Genomic DNA, 2,087 nt, shown 5'->3' with positions numbered 1-2,087 from the left:
AACCCCAGGGCTCCCATCCCCTATTTCTCCAGTCCCACCCCACACAAACACCCCCCCTGAGCACCTTGGCTCCCCCAGCAATCCCCCCCCGGGGCAGGAGAGGAGCGGGCATCACATTGAGGGGTTTATTCGCCTGTCCCCCGTTCCAGGCCTATTTTCTAATTTTTGGCTGACATTTTTCTTAGTGAAACAAATGAATTGACTCCAGCGGAGGCCCGCTCGGATTAAGGGGCTGTCAGCGCCTCGCCCGCCTAACAAATGGCTGCGCGCAGCCGGCGGCGCCGGCGGAATTCCAAATGGGATGGGGAGCACCGGGAGCGCGGGGGCGGCGGCAAGGTGCTCATCAGGAAAGGTGCTTAGCCAAGCAGGAACGGCGGGGGAAGGAAACGGAACATTCCGTGAAAGCTTAAACGGGCTGTTTAATCCTCCTGCAGGGAGAGTCCGGCTGCGGGGATGTGCGGGGATGTGCGGGGATGTGCGGGAATCCTGCGGGGATGTGCGGGAATCCTGCGGGGATGTGCGGGAATGTGTGGGGATGTGCGGGAATCCAGCGGGGATGTGCGGGAATGTGCGGGGATGTGCGGGGATGTGCAGGAATCCTGCAGGAATGTGCAGAGATGTGCGGGGATGTGCGGGGATGTGCGGGGATGTGCAGAAATCCTGCAGAAATGTGCAGAAATCCTGCAGGAATGTGCAGAAATCCTGCAGGAATGTGCAGAAATCCTGCAGAAATGTTCGGGAATCCTGCAGAAATGTGCGGAGATGTGGGGGATGTGCGGGGATGTGTGGAGATGTGCGGGAATCCTGCAGAAATGTGCAAGAATCCTGCGGGGATATGAGGGAATCCCTTTCCAGTGTCTCTTCCTGCAGAGCTGGGATAGGGGACAGTTGGTGCCCAGGCTCTGGGTGAGTTTTTGGCCTCCTGAGGGGGTCAGGGAGGAGGCTCTGGGGGTGCCCAGCCCCGGGGACCCGCGCTGGGGATGGCTGAGGGGTCACTCACTGCTCTGCCACCACGTAGTGCTCGGGCAGGGGCGTGCAGGGCACCCCGGCCACCTGCACGCCCTGGGCGATCTCCGAGAAGTCCAGGCCCAGGTTCACGCCGCGGATGGTCACCCTGGTGCCTCCCTCCGGGGGCCCCGACACCGTCAGGATCTGTGGGGAGACAGAGCACAAGGAATTGGGGGTGACATCACCACCAGCCCCACCTGTGGCTTCTGCTCCGAGTGCTGCCACCTCCTGTCACCAAACCCAGCCAGTGCCACCTTCTCATGGCTCTTCTGAGCCTCCTGGAGCAGCCCAAGGGTGCTGAAATCCATCTGTGCCGTGGAGAGAGGACTCCAAAGTCCCTGAGCTGGCCAAGAGAAGCGGGAAATACCATTCCCCTTCCAGAAGGATGAGCCTGGCTCCCGTTTCCTATACCCAGGAGAGAGTAAGTCACCTTCCAGAAGCATCCTGGTGCTTGGGAGAACTTTGCCTCCTGCCTTGGCTGTTCTCTGAATGTTAATGTCACATTTTATTAGTGGCTTGGCACCTCAAATGACTTAAAAATGCTAAAGGCTGAGGTGTGTGCTTTCCAGCTGCCTGTTTATAGCCTGCCTCAGCCATAATCATCCCTGCTTCCCCGGACCTGCATTAAGGACAATCTCCTCTTCAATTAGGAATATAAATTTCAATAATGCATAGCCACAAAATTTGGACCCGGGACTCTCAGACAGTTCTCCTGAATCTGCCACCACTCCGTCGTTGCTCTTGGGTGAGTTACTAATCTTCTCCGTGCTGCAGCTGTTATTAATAAATAAACACCATCCATAATAATGCAATTTAATTAATTTAATGGATAAATCTTGTTTACGCTTCTTTGTTCCACCCTTGTCTTTGGCAAAAGGCTTGAGCTCTCCAGATTCTCTTTTCAGATGGATTCTTGGTTTCTTCCACCTTTTTAGGAGTGAGGGAATGGCCAAACACCAGGACAGCACAACCCAGTGACCCCTGTCCCCATCATTTCTGTGGGTCCAAGGTCCCCAAGATATCTGAAAAAACACCCAAAATCTTCAGGATGAAATCCCACCATCCCTGCTAAACCAAGC

At 55.7% G+C, this 2,087-nt stretch overlaps 1 protein-coding gene across 1 annotated transcript in view; it reads right to left on the bottom strand.

Moving 5' to 3' along the window:
• Positions 1-2,087, bottom strand: part of LOC130586502 (plexin-A2-like) — a gene marked incomplete at both ends in the record, with an annotated part of 72,001 nt that overhangs the window by 43,254 nt on the left and 26,660 nt on the right. The window contains one exon of the mRNA XM_057387304.1: positions 1,001-1,152. Within this exon, the coding sequence (XP_057243287.1) occupies positions 1,001-1,152 (152 nt within the window). The remainder of the gene's footprint in view (positions 1-1,000; positions 1,153-2,087) is intronic.

The sequence above is a fragment of the Malurus melanocephalus genome, unplaced genomic scaffold (genome assembly GCF_030028575.1).
Source record: "Malurus melanocephalus ecotype Western Australia unplaced genomic scaffold, MMel_1.1 scaffold_1180, whole genome shotgun sequence".
NCBI lineage: Eukaryota > Metazoa > Chordata > Aves > Passeriformes > Maluridae > Malurus > Malurus melanocephalus.
This window is presented reverse-complemented; position numbering and strand designations above follow the sequence as displayed.